Here is a 24,920-nt window from a genome sequence, read left to right as displayed (position 1 = left end):
TTGTGCTGCAGCTCCTCTCTTTTGCTGCAGCCGGTTCTGTTGGGTTTGTGCTGCAGCTCCTCTCCTTTGCTGCAGCCGGTTCTGTTGGGTTTGTGCTGCAGCTCCTCTCCTTTGCTGCAGCCGGTTCTGTTGGGTTTGTGCTGCAGCTCCTCTCCTTTGCTGCAGCCGGTTCTGTTGGGTTTGTGCTGCAGCTCTTCTCTTTTGCTGCAGACGCTGGCAGGCGGTCGGTTCTGTTGGGTTTGCTTCCTTTGCTGCAGACGCTGGCGGGCGGTCGGTTCTGTTGGGTTTGCTTCCTTTGCTGCAGACGCTGGCGGGCGGTCGGTTCTGTTGGGTTTGCTTCCTTTGCTGCAGACGCTGGCGGGCGGTCGGTTCTGTTGGGTTTGCTTCCTTTGCTGCAGACGCTGGCGGGCGGTCGGTTCTGTTGGGTTTGCTTCCTTTGCTGCAGCCGGTTCTGTTGGGTTTGTGCTGCAGCATGAAGTCGCTGCACAGACACATTAACTTGGCCCAAACGTTCAGTGACAAACACCAGTTCTCACGGTGCGGTACCGGCCCCTGAGGGGAGGCTTCTTGGTGGTACCACAGACCCGGCCACAGCCGAGACGGGTTCATGATAAGATCCGATAAGATAAGATGGGGAGAAGCTTCTGGCCTCGGGCTCCAGACATTGTGCTGATTTCAGAGCAGTGAGAAGGGGGCGCGTGTGGTTTCATGAGGTTTGATGGCACAAATGAAAGCAGCTTTCTCCCATGAACTTCTTGGCACCAAGACGTTTGCTTGGATTTCGCAAACTCACCCAGCTACTACAGCGCCCGCCTTTCCATTGTCACGGCTGGGCCCAAAATAAGTGGTGTTTCTAAAGGAGGCCCGCTTTGTGCTGGCGCTGGGGAAACTGAGGGAGGTCACTCTGTGCCATGTTTAGATGCAGCAGCGTGACCGCCGGGCCCTGATGAGGGGTCCAGTAGAACCACGTGATGCTACGGGTCACATGGTGCTGCTCCAGGGCTGAGAGGAGCCAGACCAGGAATGGGGTCCAAAAGAATCCATCTGTGCTGGCTGTAATGGTGTTCTGATCCGCTCTCCCTGCATCTCAGACCTCTGAATGGCAGTTGTAACATTAATAGCGCCGCTCTTCCATGCATTTGGACCACCACGGACCACTTCACCAGCCGCCCCAGGACGTCCGCCTGCAGAACCGTGTGTGAGACCGTGGCTGCAGCAGGAGCTCCACAGGGGGCGCTCCTGTCTCCCTCCTCTGCAGCCTGAACCTCACACTTCAGGTCCAACTGGGTCCTGTTCTCCAGAACTTCTCTGATGACGCTGCTACTGTAGGACGTATCCAGGGTGGTGACGTCACACAGTACCAGGAAGTGGTGGACATGTGGACAGAACCACCTCCAACGGAACATCAGTAAAACCAAGGAGCTGGTGATGGACTTTAGGAAATCTGTGAGCGCTGTCACCACACTCACTATTAAAAATGAAGTGGAGGGGGGTGAGCGAGTACAAGTACCTGGGAGTGTACTGGGACCAGGTACAAGTACCTGGGAGTGTACTGGGACCAGGTACAAGTAGCTGGGAGTGTACTGAGACCAGGTACAAGTACCTGGGAGTGTACTGGGACCAGGTACAAGTACCTGGGAGTGTACTGACAATAAACTGGACTGGAAGAAGGACTCCTCAGCTGTGAACAAAAGGCTCAGAGCAGGATGTAGTTCCTGAGGAGGCTCAGGTCCTTTAACGTGTGCAGCTCCAGCTGAGGATGTTCTATGAGTCTGTGGGTCCAGTGTTTTAGGCTGTGGTCTGTGGGGCAGCAGCATGAATGGAGCAGACAGTAACAGACTGGACAAAGTGATCAGGAGGTTCTGGTTCTGTTCTGGGGTGGAGCTGGACCCCCTCCATGCCGTAGCTGAGAGGAGGATGCTGGTCCAACTCCTCTCCATAGACGACACCTCCACCTCCACACAGTGTGTGACTGGACAGAGGAGCACCTTCAGCCACAGCTGATCAGTATCAGGTTCTCCACAGAACGCCAGCGGAGAACCTTCCTACCGGTGCCATCAGCCTGTACACCTCCTGTGTGGGGTGAACCTCATCTGAGTAGCAGAGAACGTGTGCATGCGTCTTTGTGTGTATGTGTGTGTCTGTACATGTGTTACGCTACATGTTCTCCTCTCTGTGAAGCGGTCATAATGGACCGAGCACTTAATAAGGTTTCGGCCTCTTGAACCCGAGGTGCAGCTCGTCCTGCTCTCATTGCTTCACGCCGACGGTCGACGTCTGCCTCCTCTGGTTACCAACGCGCACACACACACACACACACACACCTTATTCAGTTCGATGCAGTGGGCAGTAATGACTTGAATGCTTCTTTTCCAGCCCGCTCGTGTGCAACACTGCAGGGGCGTCAAGTGACGCGTTTCCCGCTACTCTCTCGTCGGCGCGTGGGTGGATCCACGCGTTCCACTGAGCCACATCTGGACTCTCCACCTGTCTCGGCTCAGGTCGGTCTGGTTCGTGGTCCTGTCAGTCTCCGCGCTGATCACCGAGGGCGGCGTGTGATTGGCTGCGGAGCGCTCGCGCCGTCTTCGCCCTCCCACCGCTGGTTTTAGGGACTCACCGTCTCGCGCTCTTCCTCGCATTGAGTCTGGGACGTGGCCCCGGGGCGGAACGGCACACAGCGCATCATGGCAGCTACCCACAGCGAGTACAGAGGCTACCTGCGGAGCTCCGTGGACGTGGAGTCGGGGCCGCACCGCTTCCAGCCGGCGCAGAGCTCGGAGTCTCCGTACCGGCCGCTCCTGTTCGGAACCCTCGCTGTGATGGGACTGCTCCAGGTGGCGTCCAGCGTGGCGATCCTGCTCCACCTGACGGGATATCTGCAGGAGGTAGGCGTGAAAATTCACCTCCAACGCTGGCGACGCTCGGAGACGCTCGGGAGTTCCACGCGGTACTGCGGCGTCTGCGCACTTTGGTACCGCGCGAGCGTCCGAGCACAGAAGCAGCGGCTGTTCGCGCGGAGACGCTCGTGCAGCTTCGTGCCAAGTGTGGGAGCGCGCGTGAACGCGCTACGGTCGAACCCGTCTTCGCTCGCTGGCGCCAGACGTTACAACTATTCGAAAGCGTTGGCTTTGGGTGCGATAACATCTGAGGTCCAGCAGGAGACGTGTGTTTGCACATGTTTTCACTTGAGGCTGCGAGGCTGCAGTTTCTCATGCGCGTGTTTACATGACAGCGAGGACTCGGGTCTGTAATTTATCTGTGTCATAGGCTGTAAACCAGGGAGAATAAGCAGAGCTGCTTCCCAGGAAGCGCGCGCGGGCTCCAGTTCCTGCTCGATCACGGAGTTCCCTTCAAAGGCTCGGCGGCTCGTGTTTGCCTGATCTGGACCGCACGCATGGTTTACTGCGCGTCAGGACGCCGGTCTCCGTGTTTGTGTTCGGCATAAACACGGGGCTGCGGCGGCAGCTGGTTCTGAGCGGCAGTAAACACAGGGAAGCTGCTCAGCGCAGCCGCGTCCAGCCGCGTCCAGCCGCGTCCAGCCGCGTCCAGCCGCGTCCAGCCGCTCACACGCGCTCGCGCTGCTCCGGCTCTGCGGCCGCTCATCGACCTGAAGCGCTCACTCTCGCTGGGTCCAGTGAGCGCGCGACTCCCACCCACACCCTCGCGCACAAACACCCAGCCTGAACCGCTGCTTTGGGCAAATGTTCCTGTCACCCGTGGGAGGAGACGCTCTAACCTCCGCTCCTCTGTTTCCGTCTGCAGGTGGATTTGTCCACGGTGTCCCGTCGGCCCATAGAGGTGAGTGTGACCCCTGCGTGACCCCACGTGGCAGCACCACACACCTGCGACTGGACCCGCCTGCAGACTGTGGTTCAGTGTGTGGCGGTTTGTTGTTCTCTGTTGGTCTGATCATGTTGATGGATGAGCTGCAGCGTGTGTGGAGGCTCAGCAGGTATTTCCCCATCACTGTGAAGGAGGAAGCGCTTCTTCTAACGCGGCCTGTAGTTACAGCGGCGTAGACATTGACATAATCATCTGTAGGTCTGCTCTGACAGCAGTCACAAGTTTCCCATGGGTGTGTGTGTTTTTAGTACAGGCCTCGCTCCTGCAAAGCCTGCAGCAAAGCCCAGCGGCCACAGAGGCTGCAGGGAGGTCAGACCGCAGCAGGACAAACACCTTTGTGTGTGTGTGTGTGTGTGTGTGTGTGTGTGCGCGCGTGTGTGTGTGTATGTGTGTGTGTGTCTGTCTGTGTGTCTGTGTGTGTGTGTGTCTGTCTGTCTGTGTGTCTGTGTGTGTGTGTGTGTGTGTGTGTGTGTATGTGTGTGTGTGTCTGTCTGTGTGTCTGTGTGTGTGTGTGTCTGTCTGTCTGTGTGTCTGTGTGTCTGTCTCTGTGTGTGTGTGTTTGTCTGTCACCCAGGCTCAAATATCTGTCAGTTGCATTTTTCCCCCACAACTTAAATGATGCTTGTTGGCTCCGTTTCCTGCACCAGCTATTAGTGAGTCACCCGTTGGCGTCAGTGGTCGCACACTGCTCCTTCCATGATCAGCAGTAACACCAGGGAGCTGTGAAGTAGGAATTCTTAATTGCAGATGTCGTGTTCATCAGCTTTTGGAAGTTTCTTCACAGAGCGAAAACAAAATCCCTGCAGGAAGCAGAACAACACTATATAAACGGGCCGCGTTTCTTGGTAGTGTTGGGTTTCCTTTCAGATGATGTGTTTGTGTTTGCCCCAGGCGCGCACTTACACAAACCACCAGCCTCGCTCGTCTCTGGCCCTCGGCGGGTTCCCGTGGAGCGCAGTGAGGCATGCTGGGAGCTTTAGGAGGCGTGGCTCTGAACTGGACCTGAGGCGTCACCACAGGGTGCCTTCAGGCCCGGCTCAGACGCCATGGAGGACGCTGGGATGCGGTGATGTCACCGCGCAGCGGGCGCTCGCGGCTCCAGACCCCCCGCTGGGAGCCGGGCCTGGACCAGCTGTTGTCTGTTCGTCCCATTCTGGGACCCTGCACCATAAACATGTTTGTGCAGCAAATCGCTTTCTCAGACAGTGGCGCTAATCTTAGGTGGAGTCTGTGTCGATGTGGGCTGTGAATAAACAGCGCACAGCGGTGTTCTCGCGGTGGAGCAGTCGAGTGGGGGCTGGTTCTGGGGGTGCAGGCACCTGAGTTCGCTGCAGTGGCCCCTGATCCGGTACGTCAGCCCGTTGTGCCTGATGGGGACAGAACGGCTCAGACTGCGGATGGAAGACTTGAATAGAGTCCAGATAATATTAGCGCTCACCAGCCAAACACGGCTGCTAAAAGTGAGCGGGCGTCAAAGAGCTCAGGAAGTTTGTACTCACGCAACTCTACACGAGCAGTTACTGGTAAAAGATGTCAAAATCAGAAGAAGGTTTTACACGACGGGAGTAGGAAAGTATGAACACACGTACGGGCTAAAAATAGCTCGCAGAGTTATTTGTGGACCTTCCATCTGTCAGTCAGCGTTTGCTAAACGAGCATTTCCTGTTTTCCACAGGAAGCGCAGACGGAGCCGGTGCTGAATGCGCTGAAAGACAAGAGGAATAAAAACAAAGGCTGCAAGACTCCCAAAGAGAGCCTGGCCTCCGCTCACCTGCCCATCCTGGTGCGCGAGATCTCAAAGAGTGAGTGCAAACGCCAGCTCTGCCCAGTCCTCAGGGGCCGAGACACGAGACGGAGGAGCTGAGCGCTCCTCGCAGGCGTTTCACCTGCAGTGGTGCCAGCGTGTGAAGCGTAGCATCAGTTGAGCCGAGTGCAGGTCAGAGCCACAGCGCTCAACTGGAAACACTGGCTTGAAGGCACAGATGCCGTTTCCACAGACCTCCTTAAAACTGGATCTGTGTTTTCACCATAAACTAATGAATGATGCCAGGCTTTAGTCCCATGCGTTCTGTTCATGCAGCTCAGACTCCTGCAGAACTAGAGAAAATCAGCTTCTGTTGTTGTGGGAACGCAGAGACGTAACTATGGGAACAGAAGCAGCGCCGCCAGTGGACACGTTCCACTGCGGTAAACAGCAGGTTTCATGCTCCGAGCGCTGGCTGTGACAGTGGGAAGTTAACCAAGCTTGTTGTTGGCTGCAGAGGGCGAACCCAGGGTGGTGACCATCGAGTGGGACGCGGAGCGCGGCTCCCTCCACAGGACGGCCTACCAGAAGGGGAAGCTGCTGCTGACGGAGCCCGGCTACTACTACGTTTACGCCAAGACCTGCTTCCGCTACTACAACCTCAACGGGGCCGGCGGCGAGCAGCTGGACGTCAGCAACGCGCAGCTCATCCAGTACGTCTACTACGAGAGCGTCAAAAACAACAAGGCCATTTTGCTGATGAAGACGGGAAGCACCATGCGCTGGAACAACACCACCTACAACATGTACTGCGCCCAGCAGGGCCGCGGCGTCCGGCTGGAGGACGGAGACGCCTTGTACGTCAACGTGTCCAACGCGTGGATGCTGGACCCAGAGGGCGAAGGGACGTATTTTGGGGCCATAAAATTGGGTAACTGAGATTTCAGCGTACTTGGGGAGCGGACAAGCTACTGAACTTGTGATATGCCAAAGAACCACTGTTATTGATTTATATTGTTGTGTCCAAAATGTTTTTGTTGTACATGTGTTGCCTTTTTACATTTCATCACGTAACCCAGGAACCTTTCTTAGAAATCCCCTCCAAAATATGAGACTCTCACCGGCATCCAAAGCAGCACTGGACCGTCTAGAATTTTGTTTTTAACGGTACTGCGGCTTTTTATTGGAACACTTTCAGATTCATAAGCACAGACGTGTGTTTATGCACTAATTAAACAAACCACAAGGGAGCAACCGTGGAAGTGAGAGAGGATTTATCAGTGTTTATTGTGGAAAGACAAGTCCAAAAAGAACAGCGTAGCTGATGGAGCATCTGCTTGTACAGGATAAAAATAACAGGAGCTCCAGGTCCGTCCCACGGCAGCGATCGGGCGTCCGCACAGTAAGTAACGCCACTGTGTCCGTCTGTGAGGAGCACCACACGAATAGAAGAAATAAGTGAATGTTAGCAGCTTTTCTGTCTCTACTGAAATGTGCAGTGCTGTAATAACCTCATCCCCTCCTGGTTTCCTGGTCTATGGACTGATTCGAGCACACGCTGTAGTCAGAATGGGTGATGCAGCACTTGATGTGAAGCCGCTTGTTGTTCAGCTTCAGATCACATCATCGTCAGCATCCTTTTACTGCCTCATGCCCGGCTCCCGGGTGGTCTGGGCCAAACGCACCCACAGTGTCTCTGGACAGACTGTGGGTGGGTTCAGGTCAGGGTGCTCTTCTCCACCAGGTCTGTGAGAGCTGTGTGCTTCAGGTTCCTGCTTTGGGCTCCGTGGAGTCCTTCCAAACTCTTTTCAGTGTTGCATGTAGTTACTATGGGGCTGAAGACTTTTTCCATGAGACCGTTTGGTCCCGTTCAAGATTCAGCTTAAAGATCTGAAACTGTTTACACAGTGAAGGAGAAGTCAGGAGGGGTTGAATGTTTGACTGCGTCGCGGAGAGTGGTCTGTTTCACTGACAGCAGCTACACCGCAAGTCATTTTCAACCAAGGGGAAATGACAGGTTAATGTTTATGACAATCAACCAGCAGTGCAGATAGCGGGACTGTCTGACCTTACGTGACATGAACACACTCTGTCTTAACCAGAGGAACCAAATTGACTTTGGTTCCTCTTTAACTTAAATTTTGTTTTTCATTTGGCTCTTTGCTGAGGTAAATGGGAATATGCACTAAATATTTATTTATTAGCTACAGAAGTACAGAGGCAGGTCTTTATTGACCTTTCAGCTGTAGAACTCATTTATATTGTATGTCTGTATGACATCATTATGCCGCACTTAGAGGAAATAGTAGACGCGCATTTTGTTACTAAAACCTTCAATTTAAATTTCATATTTATGTATCTTAATGTTGACAAGTCTTCCTGGTCAAAAGCAACATGACATGTACATACGTGTAGATCTTGTGTTTTTATTTATGTTTATGTACCATTTAATAAAAAAGCTACTTTTGTAACGCTTTTGTTTCCTGTGTGCTGGTGTTTGCAGTGAGGTCTCCCTCCCCTGACACTGCAACCTGATAGACAGGCCACCCTCACGCTGCTGTTATTGTGATGTGCAATCTGATAATGTGCTGCGTCTCTGGAAAGTCCAGCCCATGTGGTGGACGTGTGAAGTCCTGCTGCTCCTCCATCCTCACTGCCACCGGCCGGCTCCCCACAGACCGGACCGGGTCCAAACAGCCTCGTTGGGACGGGGATGGATGACGTTCCCTCGCTCCACTGTTACATGATCACTGTGGCGGTGGGTCTCCCATCAGGTCTCACGCATGTGCGGGAGAGAAGCTGTTTTACCATTGGACCTGGAGCCAGACAATTGCTCTATTGTGTGCTTGGGCGTTCACCAGCCAGGGCTGGGGTTCACACGTTCGAGCCGCTTGGACCTCACACGGCTTCCAGCTCTTTGTTCAGAACTCTGAGTTTGAAATCTGAGGTTTGAGCAGAACAACTTGGCCGAGTTGCATAAGGACCTGATTAGTTTCCAGCCGCTGCCAGATTTTCAGACGTGACTGAAAACCTGTAATATTTCATTGTGTGTGATTATAGATACTTTGAAGATTTTGTGCCTAATAAATGCCACTGACAAACAAAGCCTGCAGAGCACTGGGACAGTCCACGGCTGCAGCCGCTGTGTAGACGCTGAACAGAAAGCATGATGGGAAGCGCACGGATGCGTGAAGCAGCAGAGGTGCTGCTTTCTCTTAGCAAACGCGAACGGCTGAGCTGTTTCATGGGCTTCATGATGCTGCAGCTCCATCAGACATGATTTCAGAGTCCTCTCCCTGTGGCTCAGCTGAGGTGGAGCTGCCTGTTCAGAAAAACAAAGTCATGTGTTGGAAAGTATATCAGGGTGTTTTCCCTCAATAAGCTGCAGCAGCGGCATCGCTGTAGACGTTAGCAGTTAGAAGCTTTATGAGACTTTGTGGTCTGCAGGAAATGCCTGTGAAGTCAGAGCAGCTGGAGGGCTTTGTTATGTACAGTCAGGTTACACCTACACACTATTGGTGCATTCATTCACATCGACAAAAACACACTCTTGTGCTGAGTGTGCACGGACGTGTGTTTTCACAAGCTGGGCCCTCGCGTTTTCTCTTTGCCCCAGTGCAGCTCAGATGCTCGACGCCTTTGATGTCTGACGTTTTTACCACTTGGCTAATGCTCACATTAGTGTTATTAAAACAATAACAGAGGGAGATTTACAGGCTGCGCTGCAGACGCATGGGCGTGAGATAGCAGGAGGGTTGTTACTGTTACTGTTACTGCCAGACTGTCCGACAGAGTGGAGGTCTTCATGGCTCCTGTGAAGGTCCTGCTGATGGGTCGCTTGGTTCAGGCCGGCTCAACGCCGCTGAGATGCGACCTGGCTTCAGCACCATGGATAGTACGTGTGTAACCAGCCATCGAGGCCCCAAATCCAAAGAAAGCATCCAGAAGCTCCAGACCCTCAGGGAATGTTTTCCAATTCCAAAAGTAATTTCACATTCTTTAATGTTTGATGAATCTGAAATGTTATACTACCTCAACAAACGCAGTAATGGCCTGAGGGAAATATACTTCTCTTCTTCTAATTAGACTAGTTTCACCCTACAGCGTGCTCGGGCTTCCTCAGACTGGAACGATCCCAGTCGAGGTGCCCCTGAGCAAGGAAGTTCACCTCCAGCTGCCCCAGTCGTTTTCCTGGGCATCTTCCAAGTCTGCATGTTTGCAGCTGTGCCGTGGCCGTGAGGAAGCGTCTCCTGGCAGCCAGCATTCATCAGCCAAAGCCCAGAAAGGCCTTGGTTATAAACAACCTAGTCATGATATTAAGACATACCAAGCAGCCTGTTGCCCTGGACAAGCATGCAAGCCGAGTCTCAGAGCGTGGAGCCAACATCTGGCCATCAGAGCCGAACCCAAAAGGATTATGTCTCAATTAGAGCAGTGATCTCAGGAAGAGCTGAAAAAACATCAACTGAAAATGCGCCAACACATAAAGATTCCGCTGCTTTTCAAAGTGCCTGTTATTCTTTCCCCCAAAGAAATATGCAATTTAAAAAAGCAGCCTTCTTTGGGCAAACTCCCAACACTTACGCAGAGGCATGAGTGATAAATAGAGACATAACAAAGATGCACAATGACCACAGAGAAGCAAAACATGATCGGAAAGCCATGGAAAACAACCACGAAGAGACACCAACTGACCATAAACTAATGCAAAACAACTACTATTCATTTTTATTTTGCTCTTGAGGCCCAATCAAATTTTACCTAATGAAATGTTTTCTTTTTGAATACAAACTCCTGAGTAAAGTCTGCAGCATCAAGACACTTGAAATTACACCCAAAGAAGGAAGGAATGTTAATGGAGTTACAGAGGCTGTGGCTGGACTTCCTCTGACAGATACAGTAGAGGGAATCCCCTCAGTGTGATCCCTGCATGAAACGACAGGTAAGCTTCTGTTATGATGTGGTGACACCTGGACAGATTCAAAATAATCCTCATGATCCTCATGAAGCTCAAACCCTTCGACGTGTGGACGCAGCTCCTCTTAAGGGATCGGTCCGATATGTAATGCAGCGATGGCAGGAGATGACTCAGACAAACGGGTCATGCCAGGACAACGTCAACATATGAGACCTAAATCAGCAGAGGCTCCCAGACTTCCCAAACCACCAGCAACAACAAGTAACACACCCAGAATCGAGACTAGCTGGAATGTCATTCATATGGTCCTGATTTTACCCCTCGCTCCCTTTCTCTCATATTTGGTCCCATGTCTACGAGATGGATTGGCTGTTTGCTTGTTTTGTTGGCTGGTTGAATGACTGGTTTCCCAGTGGTTGCTTGGTTCAGTCAGGTCAGCGTTACCCTGTGGCAAGTCATTGTTATTTGCTGCAGCTCTAAAATATCTTCATAATATAATCCCACCCGTCTGAGACGGGTCTGAGATGCGTTATTTTCAGCGATGGCCATGCATTTCACACTGACGTCACACTTACCTTCATTATTACGCCTCATAATAGCATCAATATGACATCAACCTAATTACGGAGCATTCAAAGTCTATAAGCTTGCATTTACAGTCAAGAGAGAAACTATAATAACAGTAAACAGATTGTTTTGAAAACATGCAACAGAATCATTGAATATGTTGCAGCTGTGGCCAAAGTGACTTCAGTCATGTTACATACATTATAAACTGAAGATGATCAGAATTCAATTTTAGAATTTAGAATATTGGTCATTTTATTTTTTTTACCACTGATTAATACTAATGAAATAACATGTTGTATTTTATTAATTATTACTATTTATTTTATGACACAATGCGTGTTTAAAGTAATGGTTCACCGCTGAAAAAACATTTAACATTGATGGTCTGTGTTCAGAGTAAACAGGGAAAACTGCAGTAAAAGTGTTGGGGCTGAAAAAGGTCATATCCTACAACACCCAGAATGCATTTTGCTCTGACGAATCACCTGAGCTGTAGTGATTGGACCTACCTGTTGTTTAGCTCCGCCCCCCTCTCAGGGGCCCTCGTTGCTGGTGCAGAAAATAACGGGAAGCACTAGTTGTAGTCTGTGAGCACGTGGCACTCAATCCCCTGAGACGTCTCAGGGGATTGAGTTCATTCTTACACACCACCCGCCATGGTTTGGGACAGCCCCCATTGAAGGTTGGTGAAGCTTTTCCTTAAAGGAACCTGTGGTCCTTCTGTGGTAGCTCATCTGTACGTTGGCTCCGTTTCCATGGACTCCATGCTGCAACAACACAAGTTGGCAGAGCCGAGCTTCAAGTCATTCAGCAGCACAATGCGCAGCGTGTCTTTGCTCTCGCACTGGTTTGCCGATAGTTTCACTACTCGGAGGTTTGTGTTTGTTCGTGAAACTGTAGCTGTTTGTGTAGAGTCTAAATGTTATATTAATACTTTTAGGAGACAATTCAGATGTTTTCAGAGTAGTTTTGGCCGCAGGTCCCCGTAAAAGGACGAGAGCTTGACGCAGCACAGGAAGGAGGAGGTCTCTGCACATGGAAGCTCAAAGTCTGCTGGAAAACGGTGGATTCAATGCGACCACAGGCAACTTACCAAGACGTTTCACTTTCCATAAGTCAAACAACAAACTTCCCCTTCAGACTCAAATGGAAATCAATATCATGGCTGGAAATCTTTCTGACAAACTAGGCCGATGTCAGCTGCATCAAATTTGATCTTTATCTCAGAACACACATGCTCCGTTCTGATTAGAGTCGGCCTGGCCTTGATACGAGCACGCAGCGCATCCTAACCACCACCACCACCATGCAGCGCTAGCAGGAAGGCCTCAGCCTCAGCGCCCGCTGTCTGCCAGCTCCTCATGGCTTCACACCTACCATCTGAAGTCACAAGCAGCTCCTGCTGGTTTCCAGCGCCACGAAGGCGCAGCCTTAAAGTGGACGTTTGGAGCGTGGGCTGTTTGGGAACATCAGGAGATGAACTCTCATACGCTGTGGACAAGGAGAGGACGGACAGTCGGCCAAAGAGTCCTCTGGCAAACATGGTGTGATGGTAAAGGAATGTACAGCAATAGCTGGACGTGTTTATGTTCAGCAGCGTCATGAGAAAACAGAAGGACGGGTTCAACCTCAGCGAGTTCGCGCTTGAAGCTCGTGTGAGCTGGCAGCTTGGTGTAGAGTTTCTTCTTCTGGAAAAGCGCACAAAGCAAACTGGATAATCAGGTTTGTGGAGAGAAAGCCGTCAAAATGAACTTGGAACCAGATCAGCAGCATCGAGCCACCGGGAAACATTAGCAGGCCACTGTAGCTGTGCTGCTTGTTTTGGCCCAGTTCGAGGTTCGTGTAATGAACCCAGTAAAGACCAAGTGACCTGCTGCCGTGGTGACAGCGCATGCAGGCAGATGACAGCCAGAAAGCTGCGACTGTGATCTGGTCAAATATAGCAAACCTTGTGTTTACTGGGGGGACCACACTAGAGAAGGAGCTGGGATCACGGACGACGATGGATGGACCAGTGACTCGGGTCAGCGCCGGTCCCACCCCAGAACCTTTGAACTCAGCAGCAGCACCTTCTTGAACAACGGGAGACGGCTGAGACCAGCAGGAACTCACACGGTCCGTATTGTTACCTCAGATCGTGTTCTTGGAAACCCAGGAACTCTGTAAAGTGAGGCCTCGGATTATCTACAGATGCGATTCAGTTACATGTGTGTTAAGTTACTGAGCGTCTCAGTTCCCAGGCAGCTTTTCTTTGTAAACGAGCTGTGATGACGTCAGGCCGAGGTTGTGGGGACGGCGGCCATGCGTCCGAGTGGTGGTCACTTCCTCTTATGCTGAACGGTGACGAGTCCTTGACAAACGTCTGACACCAAACATTGTGCAGAGCAGCGTTGCTCATTCAAACAACAGTAGCTCTCGCTGCCGTCGGACTCAAGGACCCTGTATGCGCAGTGGGGTGCGTACGTTTGGGCCACCTGGTTCCTTTTCATGATTTTCCTGTATAGATCATTGTTTTTCATATAGGAGACACACTGATATTTGAGAAGTGAAATGAAGTTTATAGGATTTACAGAAGGTGTGCAATAATTGCTTGAACAAAATTAGGCAGGTGCATAAATTTGGGCACTGCTGTCATTCTATTGATTCCAAAACCTTCATAAGTAATTATTGGAATAAGCTCAGTGACCCCTGACCTCCGTACACAGGTGAATCCAATTATGAGAACGAGTATTTAAGGGGGAGGATTTTAAGGATTTTTAAGTTTACGCTCAATATGAGGATCTCAAAACAACACTCAAATGAGCTGAACAAAGACTGTTCACCATCAAGGTTTAGGGGAAGGATACACAAAGCTGCGCAGGAGATTTCAGCCGACTGTTTCCACAGTTAGGAACATATTGAGGAAATGGAAGACCACAGGCACCGTTCAAGTTACGGCTCGTAGTGGCAGAGCAAGAAAAATCTCGAATAAACAGAAGTGACGACTGGTGAGAACAGTCACGGTCAACTGTGGGTCAACCCACAGACCAGCACCAAAGACCTACAACATCAGCTTCTGCAGACGGAGCGTCGTTCAACTACTCTACACTTTACACGAGCAGATGCTGTATGTGATAGTGATGCAGAGGAAGCCTTTTCTCGGCCCACAGCACAAACAGAGCTGCATGAGGTGTGTTGAAGCACATTTGGAAAAGCCAGCTTCATTGATGACACTAAACTTGAGTAATTTGGGCGACGTGCATGGAGGAAAAAGACAAACGCCTGCTACACCAGTAAAACATGGTGCTGGTTCCATCATGCTGTGGGGCTGTGTGGCCGGTGCAGGGACTGGGACTGGGACGCATGGATTCCACTCCATATCAGCAGATTCTGGAGACCAATGTCCAGGCCACAGGGACGAAGCTGAAACTGCACGGGGGCATTCTTGCAGAGGAACAAGTACAACGTTCTGGAATGGCCATCTCCGTCACCAGACCTGAATATAATTAAAATATAATTATATAATTAATCCAAAACACCTTCAACCAGAATCCAGACTCTCATTGGAAGCTATAGGAAGCGTTCAGAGGCTGTTATTTCAGCAAAAGGAGGATCTACTAAATATTGAGTTCATGTCTTTTTTGCGGTGCCCAAGTTTGTGCACCTGCCTAATTTTTTTTGACTCCTATATGACATATTTAACTGAAATTGTTAATTGCAACAACTAACGATTTATACAGGAAATTATGTAAATTAAGGTTGCCCAAACTCTGTATATGTTTGTATTTATCTGATCTGAGCCACCGGAGCTGGATACACTTCTGTTGTGACTGTGCGTGCTGGTTTCACTGCTTCATGATCCCAGCCCTCGCTCCGCTCTCTGTTCCAGGCTGCATCTGTGACCCTCGAGCTGCACATGAACACAGGCTGCGAGGCTGAAGCAGCTGGGGCGAAGACGGAAGCAGCGGCACCACACGCTCCCATAAAGCTGCAGTGGAGGACGCACACAGAGCTAGTAAACGCTGAGCGTGCACCTCTGCCAAACAGCTTCTTACTAGAATTCATTGGCTCTTGGGAGAGAGACAGGCGCAAATACCGCTCTTAGTGCCGGATTAACCAGCAGCAAGACCACATTTATGAGTCGGAGGAAATGTCTTGTATGTTGCCGGGAGATGCATCACCTGAGAAGGAGCAGCCTATTCATTCCTCACTAATCCTTCAACTGATCGGAAACAATCAAGTCATGTGAGCGTTTCCCTGCAGTGATCCGTCAGTGTGTCTGCTGGAAACCACACATCGGTAGCAGATTAGCGAGAGGAATCTAGGAATCAACAAGCGTCTGTCTGAGCGGTGTGGTGGGGTTAACATCAGTCTGGGAGAGGATCACACACACACACACACACACACACACACACACACACACACACACACACACACACACACACACACACACACACACACAGCTGTTTGGAATTACACAGCCAGGGTGATGAACTCCCTGACAGCACGGCAGCATTCAAAGACAGACAGGACGTGGTAAAACACACAGCACTCATAGGTTTGTCTAAAGACTCCAACCCTCACATTTCTGTTCTCAAAGCTGCTACAGTAAGTCAACAACAGCAGGGCAACTTACAGGAACAATTAGTTCTCAGCAGGAAACGTGGCCTGAAGGAATCAATCAATCAAAACGAGCCTCAGCTCCGTGCTCTCATCCCCAGCGTTTGTGTTGGACGCGTGATCACTCATCCTGTTGTTTTGGACAAGACGATGGAAAAACCTGCTGGTGCTTCAGAGACACGGGCCTGTTGCCAAACCAGAACCTGGGTGATGGTCCGATTTAGGGGAGTCAGTAATGAACAGTAATGAAAGAATAGATCCGTTACAGAGCTCCATGTACCCAAACCTCTTTAATCCAGTGCTCCCTGTTAGTTTCATGTTGATACCGAGTGCTTTAAAGGAACATCATTCACTCAGGATCTGCTTTAGCTGCAGTCAGACTGGTTCTGAAGCACATGTCCGTCGTTGGTGCTGTGGGTGGAGGATCCTGACCGGACTGAGATTGAGCCATGGCAACTGATTAATAGCCAGGATGACAGACCCTACGCAGGCAGAATCAGAGTGGGACAATGGAACGCGAAGGCATCAGATGGGACCGACTCCAGATGAGGAGTTCTGTGGGGTTTGACTGATGTTCTGAGCCACTCGTCTCCTTCCATGGAGGGCAGTGTTCATCACCATGTTCTCCTGCTGTCTTACCCACTCCAGCACTTGGCCTCTGGTTTGATGATGATCCAGTAAGTGTTTGTTCCACAGCCAGTCAGAAGTAGGCAGTAGCTTTACTGTAAACACAATTATGCTAACTGTGGCAAGAATCTGAGACCACATTAAGGCAGGCTCTCACGCGAAACACTCTCACACACTGCACTTACTCACCCTCGCCTGCTTGTAAATCAGAGCACAAATCCATCCTCACCTGCAGCCTCACCACAAGGTTCCAGCACCGACGCACACAGACGTGCTCACAATGCCCAGCGTCTCACCTCCGGCGGCATCTGTTCGGTCAATAGTGTCATTTACACAGTAACACATCATTCTTTCCAGTGTGGGAGTGGGCTGGGCTCTCTTTGGTTTCACAGTCACTGTATTCCCTCCAGCCAACGCGCGTACACAACAATATTTAACCGCACAACGCCTATTCGCCGTAGCCGTGAGTTTGAGGGAATCCTCGCTGACATTAACTCAGCAGCGGCCGGACAGATTTATCTGCTTGGCCTCCCGCTGGGCCTCCTGCTCTGGGCCTCCTGCTCTGGTCCTCCTGCTTTGGGCCTCCTTCAGGGCCTCCTTCTGGGCCTCCTGCTGGGCCTCCTGCTTTGGGCCTCCTTCTGGGCCTCCTTTTCTGGGCCTCCTGCTCTGGGCCTCCTGCTCTGGGCCTCCTTCTCTGGGCCTCCTTTTCAGGGCCTTCTGCTGGGCCTCCTGCTCTGGGCCTCCTGCTCTGGGCCTCCTCCTGGGCCTCCTTCTCTGGGCCTCCTTCTGAGCCTCCTTCTGAGCCTCCTGCTGGGTCTCCTGCTCTGGGCCTCCTTCTGAGCCTCCTTTTCTGGGCCTCCTGCTCTGGGCCTCCTTCTCTGGGCCTCCTTTTCTGGGCCTCCTTCTGGGCCTCCTGCTCTGGGCCTCCTGCTCTGGGCCTCCTGCTCTGGGCCTCCTTCTGGGCCTCCTGCTCTGGGCCTCCTGCTCTGGGCCTCCTGCTCTGGGCCTCCTGCTGGGCCCGTTGACGTTGAGCAGACCCGTTTACTGAGCTGCGTTTCCCACAGAGCAGCAGCATTAGGTTTACTGTTGGGCTGCGTTCCATCAAAGCAGCCGGCTCGTCCGGCCTCGTCCTGCTCAGAGCTGCTGGAATGCAGCTGTGCGCGTCACCGCTCTCCACAACGACTTTGCATCTCTCAGAAAAGCAGTGGACGTCTTCCCTAAAGTTGCTTCTGTGGTGGTGGCACGTCTCTGCTGTGAGCTGCAGAGGTGCAGCTCTGTAGTGATAGAAATCTGTGTCAGAGATAAGTGAAACACAGCGTTGGAAGCGAAACCTCGCTTGTGTTTTTGAAAGGTCACGAGGCTGAACGCGCCCACGGATAAACAAGTAGTGTCCTAGCGTTTCCTCTCCTGCTTCCTGTGTCAGACGAGGCCTCGGCTTGTGGCTTTCACACTGAGTGAAAAGGAGAACGTCAAATCGTTTTCAGGGACTTGAATCTACTGTGAAATGTGTGCGAGCTAACAATTCATGCAAATCCACCGCAAGGCCTGCGCTAGCTAGCTAGCTAGCTAGCTCCCGCTCACATTATGGCCTGATGTCATTTTTACATTGAAAGGAGAAAAAGATTATTTGCATTAAACAATAACACAACTGCAGATGTGTTTTCTTTTCTTTTCCACTTTTTTTCCATTATGTGAAAGCAATAATGACAGAGGGAGAGCAAACGTGTGTGACAGTTGCCTCAGCAGAGCAGAATGCAGCTCGACCACAGGCGGAGACCCAGCGCCACCACTACAACACCAAGCTGCTGAGATTCCTGGAAAGGCAAGAAGTCATTAAGTGAGAAATGGAGCTGTAGGGACAGCAAACTGAATATTTCATGGGACGGTGTCACCCGGGCTGGAACAGAAATGTTTCACTCTTCGCTCTCACGCTGATGCCCCTCAGTAAAATGAGCCCAAACAGCCTGAATGCAGCTCAGCTCGCTGAGTCAAAGCCCATTTCTCATGCGTCGAACCGCTACATGTCAACGGGCATTTGATTTGTCTTGCTGGTAATTGCAACGATTACAGGGCGCTAGCTAAGCCGTCCGCCCGCGCTGAGCCACAGGTGACACGGCTCCGACCTCAGACAGGAGCCAAAGGCCAGGAAACCGTGGCTCATGCACTGCAGCGCTCAGGGCGGATCTCATGGACGTGAATCTGCTTTGAGCCTGTGCTGTGTTATGAACACGTTGCTGTCATCCAAGGTGTGCACGGCACCTCCAACCTGCGATTCACAACTAATGAAACCCAGTCACAGGCGCGTCCGACCTGTGGGTTGGTTCTGTGGGCCGGTTCCAGAACAGGCAGAAGCTGTCGTCAAACATGATGATGTGAATAGAAGCAGCTTCATCCTGTCTCACTGCACAGAGCTGACACTTAGGTAAAAAACATGGCACGTTTCAAACAAGATTACCAAGAATTGAAGCCTTGAATTGAACGTTTAACCTTCATGATATTGTGTCACAGTCAGTGGTTCTCAGGAAATTTTATTGCATAAGAGGCCTTTAACCAAGTTCTTCAGATTTGGCACAAATCAGCTCAAGGAGTCATTAAATCTACCTTGTTGGCCAACGGTCGCCTTCATGCACAAATACCAACGTGGAGCATCCGTCTTCCTGGAAACAGTGTTTGCATTGATGAAGAGAGGAGGTAAGAGATACAAACATGATGACCTGCTTCTGTGTCACATATTAGTGCAGAGAGAAACCCTTGGAGGGGTTTCCCTGTCTGCTGGTGCACAGAAAGCTCCATACAAAATGCAGCTCCAGCTTGAAAAAGCAACAAATGAACAAGACGCTTGTAGAAAGTTTCAGATTGTTTTCTCTTGTGGAAATTGTGAAAGTGGTTTGTAAAAGTGCGTTCCCACAATGTAATTACCCTCCTCTTCTGCAGTGTCATGCTCAGAGACGTGGAACGCTATGAGCAACGTTCTTAGACGTTCTGCACAGAACAGTCTGAACTCCAGCTGGAGGAGCGAATGCCCGAGCCCTTTCGTCAGAACGTTCCCTTGAGGAACCACGAGGAACCGCGAGGAACCGCGAGGGCGACGACAGTCTGCTGCAGAAAGACGATGACCACAGTGTAAACACAACAAAGACACAAAGTGAAGCATTAGCATAATGTGTCCAATGCAGCGTGGCCACAGTAAAATATACATCACAATTATGCTGTGATTTATAGTTAGAGATGGTCCAGTGAAATAAAAGTCTTTGTGCCGAGCAGTTGGACAGACACGGTCTTAGGAGACCTGTTTGGGTAGGAAGACCATAATTGCTCTGAATGGGCTGTTGCGCAAACGTTGCCTGTTACAGTATGCTGAGAAAGCTGTGTGTGTGTGTGTGTGTGTGTGTGTGTGTATGTTTATATGTGTGTGAGCGTGTGTGTGTGTGTGTGCATGTGTGAGCGTCTGTTTTGTTCTGCGACCCCTGACTTGATGAAGTGCGTCCGCTGAGAGTTCAGTCATCAGTGAGGATCCTGGTGAGACAGCGCGCGACCGCAGGTCTGGTCAGGACTCGGTCAAACTGGGGTCAAGGCCGGATCCAAAGGGAGCGTTGGATGAAGTCACTGGGTTTGTTTGAGGGAAGCAGCTGAGCCGTGCTTTGGGTTCCCATCCTGTAAGTTGTTTGTATTATTGTCACAGAGGGCCGTTTGCTGGGTGTTTGCACTGCGTCGCTCCAGAGGCTTCTGCTGCTCAGCTTCAGCCTCAGCTTCAGCCTCAGCCTCAGCCTCAGCTTCAGCCTCAGCCTCAGCTTCAGCTTCAGCTTCAGCCTCAGCCTCAGCCTCAGCCTCAGCCTCAGCTTCAGCCTCAGCCTCAGCCTCAGCTTCAGCCTCAGCCTCAGCTTCAGCTTCAGCTTCAGCTTCAGCCTCAGCCTCAGCCTCAGCCTCAGCTTCAGCTTCAGCTTCAGCCTCAGCCTCAGCCTCAGCCTCAGCCTCAGCCTCAGCCTCAGCTTCAGCTTCAGCCTCAGCCTCAGCTTCAGCCTCAGCCTCAGCCTCAGCTTCAGCTTCAGCCTCAGCCTCAGCTTCAGTTTCAGCCTCAGCCTCAGCTTCAGCTTCAGCCTCAGCCTCAGCCTCAGCCTCAGCCTCAGCTTCGTGCCACACCTGCTGCGTGACACAACCTCTTCCCTTCCATAAATACACGCCGCGTCAGCAGGACGCTCCGCGTGTACGTTTACGCTGGTGGGATTTTCCCCAGCCTCTTTCCCAGCTGCCTCCCGTGCGCGGCGCGGCCCAGGTAAAAGCCCATTCATTCATAAGGACCTCCGGTGCCGTCCCAACCTCCCATTACACGCCATCAATCTGTCACCGGCGCAGCCCTGTTGCTCTAAGGTCTGTTCCACTTGAAACAAGCCTGTCATTATGCTCCCACTGGACCACATAGTGAACGCTGCTCTGTAGGTCTGCATCCACAGCCAATTAGCCAGCGCTGTCATAGTCTCTGTGTGGGACCTCCACTCAGATCAACGCCTCTCTGAACGCTGGCTCTGAAGCTGCTGCAGCCTGACAGTGAGTGGCCCTGGAGTCATTAGTGGTTCCAGTCATTTTCATCCCACTGCATGTGTGTTTGTTTGTGCCTCAGTATAAGCAGTACAATAGAACTGAGGCACCGGCTAAACCATCCTGTGGGTGGAGGAATCTCAGACCCAGTCCGATGATGACGTTGCCTTTGGTCGCACTGTTGACAGTTGCTAAGCTGGAAAATCATTATTTTGGGTTTTTGCACGAGGGCTAAATTACCAGAACTCGTGTTGCCTTGAAATCAGCAGAAGGTTTGAGGCTGTGCGAAGCTCTACGTTTCCCGGCGATGTCGCGCCGTGGGCCGAGAACCCGGCGGCCTCTCACCTCAGCCTCACCCCGGAGCAACAGCTGGAATGTGGATGTGGATGTGGAGCATCAGCCTGGAAGCAGCGGGTCACGAGGTCGAGGCGGTGGCCTCCGTGGCCTCTGGTGACGCTTAGCTACACGGGCTAGCGCTGTGTAGCTAATGTCAGAGCTAGCTGTGAAGCTCATGGAAGAAACAAGGCCTGAAGCGTGGACCACACAGGAAACCACGGCCGAGGAGCCAGCGACTCGCATCAGGGCCGTGGACACTATCTTTCTTTTCCAAACACAGCCTCTTTGTTTTTGCTGGATTTTTTCTGTCCGTGTGTTTATAACTATTTTTTAACGTGTCATTATGTTTGTGTGGGAATGTTTTCTGGGTTGTGTTGCTTTTTCCTCCGCCTTTTGAAGCCTTGAAGGCGAGGAGGCGTGTGACTGGCTGCCATGTGCTGCTGTCAGGAGCTTCAGGAGCAGCCGAAGCTGTGCTGCGAGCGAGGTTCACACGTGCACATCACATGTTTGCCTTCTCGTGCGTGTCTGTTTGCTGTAACACGCGTGTTTAATGCCAGACACTCACACGTGGTCGGACTGGTTTGGACCTGAGCTGTGCAGGAGAATGTTTTATGGCCGCGGGTGCAGGCACTCCGCCCCGTGTGTAAAGTCTAAGAGGAGGCAGGGTGCTGTGAAAACCAAGCCCAGACGCCTCCGCGTACGACTGGTTTCCTGGATGCACAAATAGCCTGCGCTCCACGCAGCCAAGTCCGAGCGCCGCTCATTCCTGCTCGTGGGGTTTGATGAATGACTTGTATTGTTATGATGTTGTTGCTCGATGCAGAAGCTCATTGAGATTTCTCAACACAAGGGTTTCAACTGAATAAAGCTCAATAGACAGGAATAACAATAGAAACATCTTTTTCACTAAGTGTGCAGATAGTTTTGGTTTTATGTGCTGAAGTTTTGAAATATGCTCTTGTAAGTTTTCTGTCACCACCCGCAGCACAATGGAGGTGACTGGAATTGTGCTTGTGGTCTTCAAAGCGTTGAAGAACTTAAGGGGAACATCTATTTCTAGAAACAATGTCCACAGGCCTCGCTGTGAACAGTTTGGATTGGACCCGCTGTCTCTTGGTCCCAGCGAGGTCTGTGGATTAACTGGTAGAACCAGCACATTGTTTTCTAGGACATTATGTTGCTGCTGAATGTGTTTCATTTTTAAATTGAGCACAAATGAGGTTTGTCCTGTAGCTTGGAGTGGAGGTTGCAGGACCGAGTCCCCCAGTGACAGCTCCCACAGGTACCAGGACCTCTGAGACTCTTATTCTGGATTCACCCACTTCCTGTTTTGCTTTACTAATGTCTCCCTCAGACTGACTCTCGTGTGCTCTCGTTGAGCTCGTTGCCCTCTGTGGTCCAGCAAAGCCCTCTCTCGCTACTCGACTCCCCTCGAGTTGAGCCCGTTTGGTGTTTAGTAGTGTGCACCAGGTTTGTTAGTGGAAAACACTGGTTTTCTGCTGTCAGACCGTGGCCGATGCCAGCTTGTGTGTGAGGGTTCATCCACCGGAGCGTTTGCGTTCTGACATACATGTTCTCAAATGCGAGTGCTTGTTATGAGGCGTAATAAAGGAGGCAGTTGTAATTATGAGGTACTGGAGGCCTCGGTGTGGGGCGCACGGCTCCACACTGTTACATTCTTTGGTTGAATTCGGGTCAGACGCATGCTGTACTGCAGCCCACATTCTGGACCCGGGCCGGGCCGGGCGTGGAGCTGCATTCGCACCTTGTTGCTGCGGTGATTCAGCGTGTTTCCCGTAACGCTGCAGTTTCCCATGCAGCTTGATCTTTCTCTTTATCCTCAGTATCTTTGACTTGGTGCTTTTTTTCAAGTGAACTGATTTCTAAATGTGATATGCCCACATGTTCAAGGAGGTGGATAAGAAGTGTTTGTTTACTGTAATCACTGCTGGGATCAAACACACAGCTTTGCCGTAAAACCAAGCGCCTTCCTTGGTTTGTACGTGTGGCAAAAGAACAAAGTGGACGCGAGTGTTCAACGTCCGCATCGTCGCTCACTCATGAGCTGGAACGCGAGTCTCCAGCGGTCATAACAAACAAAGGTAGTTTCCGACAGATCAAGATGCTTGTTGTGTTTCACACGGATATTTAATATTCTCCGGAGCCTCGCGGCCGTGTGACTGTCAGGGTGTATCTGAAGGAGATAAACGTGATTGTTTTTCACCCAGACAGACGTTTTGGGGGTGTGTGTGTAATAGTGATGACCTCATCCCCACTGTGAACCACCCTCTGGGAATCCCCCGGCTCTGCTGCTCTGCTGCCTCCACGTCCGTGCGTGTTGCTGTGTGTAGCGCTGCCATATGCTGAGGTAATGGTCGTCCTCAGCTCATCCCCGGAGCCGCTGGGTGGTCCTGTGACATCACCAGTGACAACTTACACAAGCAGCAAGAAAAGCTTGAATACTGCTACAGTAGGAGTCTAACATGAAGGTATGACTGGACTGTCACACAGGCCCAGGGGGGAGCGCCACGCATCTCCTCAAAGGCAAACACAGGGACCACAAAGACACACGCTGAACAACAAAAAGCCAAAGAACTCAAATGAGCACAAGCACAACACATAACAACTACTGCACACACAGTGGGGTTGGTCTGTCACCCATCTGTCCACTTCCTGACCATGCTTCATCCTAACTCCTCAGGCTCAAGCATCTGTGGTCTCTGCAGCCCTGAGGCCTGGAAGTCAAGTCCACAGGGAGAAAGTTCAACCCCGCAAATACATTCACTTTTGTTTGATCTCACTGGAGTCCGTCCATCACACACGCAGATATGCACCTCGAGGCCCAGGAGGAGCTCATTAGCATGAGGCTGGATGTGGCCCTTCCCCTGCGCCGGGGCTCATCTTGCTTCAACACAAACAGTGCAGCAGCTCCGGTGAGCAGAGAGGAAGGAGCGACGTCCATCGCTGGTCTGGGAGCTGGTCTTGTGTCAAACCGCCTGGTTTGGTCCAACGTCCATCCCTGGTCTTGTGTCAAACCGCCTGGTTTGGTCCAACGTCCATCCCTGGTCTTGTGTCAAACAGCCTGGTTTGGTCCAACGTCCATCGCTGGTCTTGTGTCAAACCGCCTGGTTTGGTCCAACGTCCATCGCTGGTCTTGTGTCAAACCGCCTGGTTTGGTCCAACGTCCATCGCTGGTCTTGTGTCAAACAGCCTGGTTTGGTCCAACGTCCATCGCTGGTCTTGTGTCAAACCGCCTGGTTTGGTCCAACGTCCATCGCTGGTCTTGTGTCAAACCGCCTGGTTTGGTCCAACGTCCATCGCTGGTCTTGTGTCAAACAGCCTGGTTTGGTCCAACGTCCATCGCTGGTCTTGTGTCAAACCGCCTGGTTTGGTCCAGACAGGAAGGAGCAACGTCCATCGCTGGTCTTGTGTCAAACCGCCTGGTTTGGTCCAACGTCCATCGCTGGTCTTGTGTCAAACCGCCTGGTTTGGTCCAACGTCCATCGCTGGTCTTGTGTCAAACCGCCTGGTTTGGTCCAGACAGGAAGGAGCAACGTCCATCGCTGGTCTTGTGTCAAACCGCCTGGTTTGGTCCAACGTCCATCGCTGGTCTTGTGTCAAACCGCCTGGTTTGGTCCAACGTCCATCGCTGGTCTTGTGTCAAACCGCCTGGTTTGGTCCAACGTCCATCCCTGGTCTTGTGTCAAACCGCCTGGTTTGGTCCAACGTCCATCCCTGGTCTTGTGT

At 51.5% G+C, this 24,920-nt stretch overlaps 1 protein-coding gene across 1 annotated transcript; it reads left to right on the top strand.

Moving 5' to 3' along the window:
• The first annotated feature begins 272 nt into the window (after positions 1-272).
• tnfsf11 (TNF superfamily member 11) lies at positions 273-8,058 on the top strand. Its single transcript, XM_029137613.3, has 4 exons — positions 273-2,885; positions 3,763-3,798; positions 5,519-5,645; positions 6,105-8,058. Exons 1-4 carry the CDS (start codon positions 2,685-2,687, stop codon positions 6,524-6,526), a joined length of 786 nt encoding a protein of 261 aa, XP_028993446.1. The 5' UTR covers positions 273-2,684; the 3' UTR covers positions 6,527-8,058.
• Positions 8,059-24,920: the final 16,862 nt, after the last annotated feature.

This window comes from Betta splendens, chromosome 21 (genome assembly GCF_900634795.4).
Source record: "Betta splendens chromosome 21, fBetSpl5.4, whole genome shotgun sequence".
Lineage (NCBI taxonomy): Eukaryota > Metazoa > Chordata > Actinopteri > Anabantiformes > Osphronemidae > Betta > Betta splendens.
The sequence above is the reverse complement of the archived record's forward strand: the minus strand, read 5'-3'. Positions and strand labels throughout refer to the sequence as shown.